At 60.3% G+C, this 428-nt stretch overlaps 1 protein-coding gene across 1 annotated transcript in view; it reads left to right on the top strand.

Moving 5' to 3' along the window:
• The window catches only part of LOC104133289, a 9877-nt gene that overhangs the window by 3661 nt on the left and 5788 nt on the right, over window positions 1-428 (top strand). The window contains exon 6 of the mRNA XM_035899822.1: window positions 97-250. Coding sequence (XP_035755715.1) covers window positions 97-250 — 154 coding nt within the window. The remainder of the gene's footprint in view (window positions 1-96; window positions 251-428) is intronic.

Genomic DNA, 428 nt, shown 5'->3' with positions numbered 1-428 from the left:
CCCGTCCCTTTCTTACCGAGTACGCGTATAAAACAAAACAACCCCCAGCCCACCATACCCGTCGAAGTTACCTTTTCGTGTCTGTAATACCGCTAGCAGCGTCGTCCTCCGCAACCAGCCGCGCGCTTCGAAACGCGTTCGCTCCACACCTCAGGGCTTTTCGGGGGGGACACACCACCAGAACAGCGTGCCGTGGTTTCGGGGGTATCACGCAGCGCCGCTCGGGCGCAAGCAAAGCAGCCGCTCGTGTGTTCGTGGCGCGGCGGGACGGATGCGCTCTGGCACCCGAAGCGCTTCACGCGGCGTTTTTGATACCGAGCACTCGAACGCGCCTGGTCTCGGAGAAGAGCGTTAAATGGCTCCATAGGAGGAAAAAACCCAATAAAACTCCGCGGGCGAACCCTGCTCGTTTCGGCGTCAAACGGGCT

This window comes from Egretta garzetta, unplaced genomic scaffold, assembly GCF_000687185.1.
Source record: "Egretta garzetta isolate BGI_Z169 unplaced genomic scaffold, ASM68718v1 scaffold110, whole genome shotgun sequence".
NCBI lineage: Eukaryota > Metazoa > Chordata > Aves > Pelecaniformes > Ardeidae > Egretta > Egretta garzetta.
This window is presented reverse-complemented; position numbering and strand designations above follow the sequence as displayed.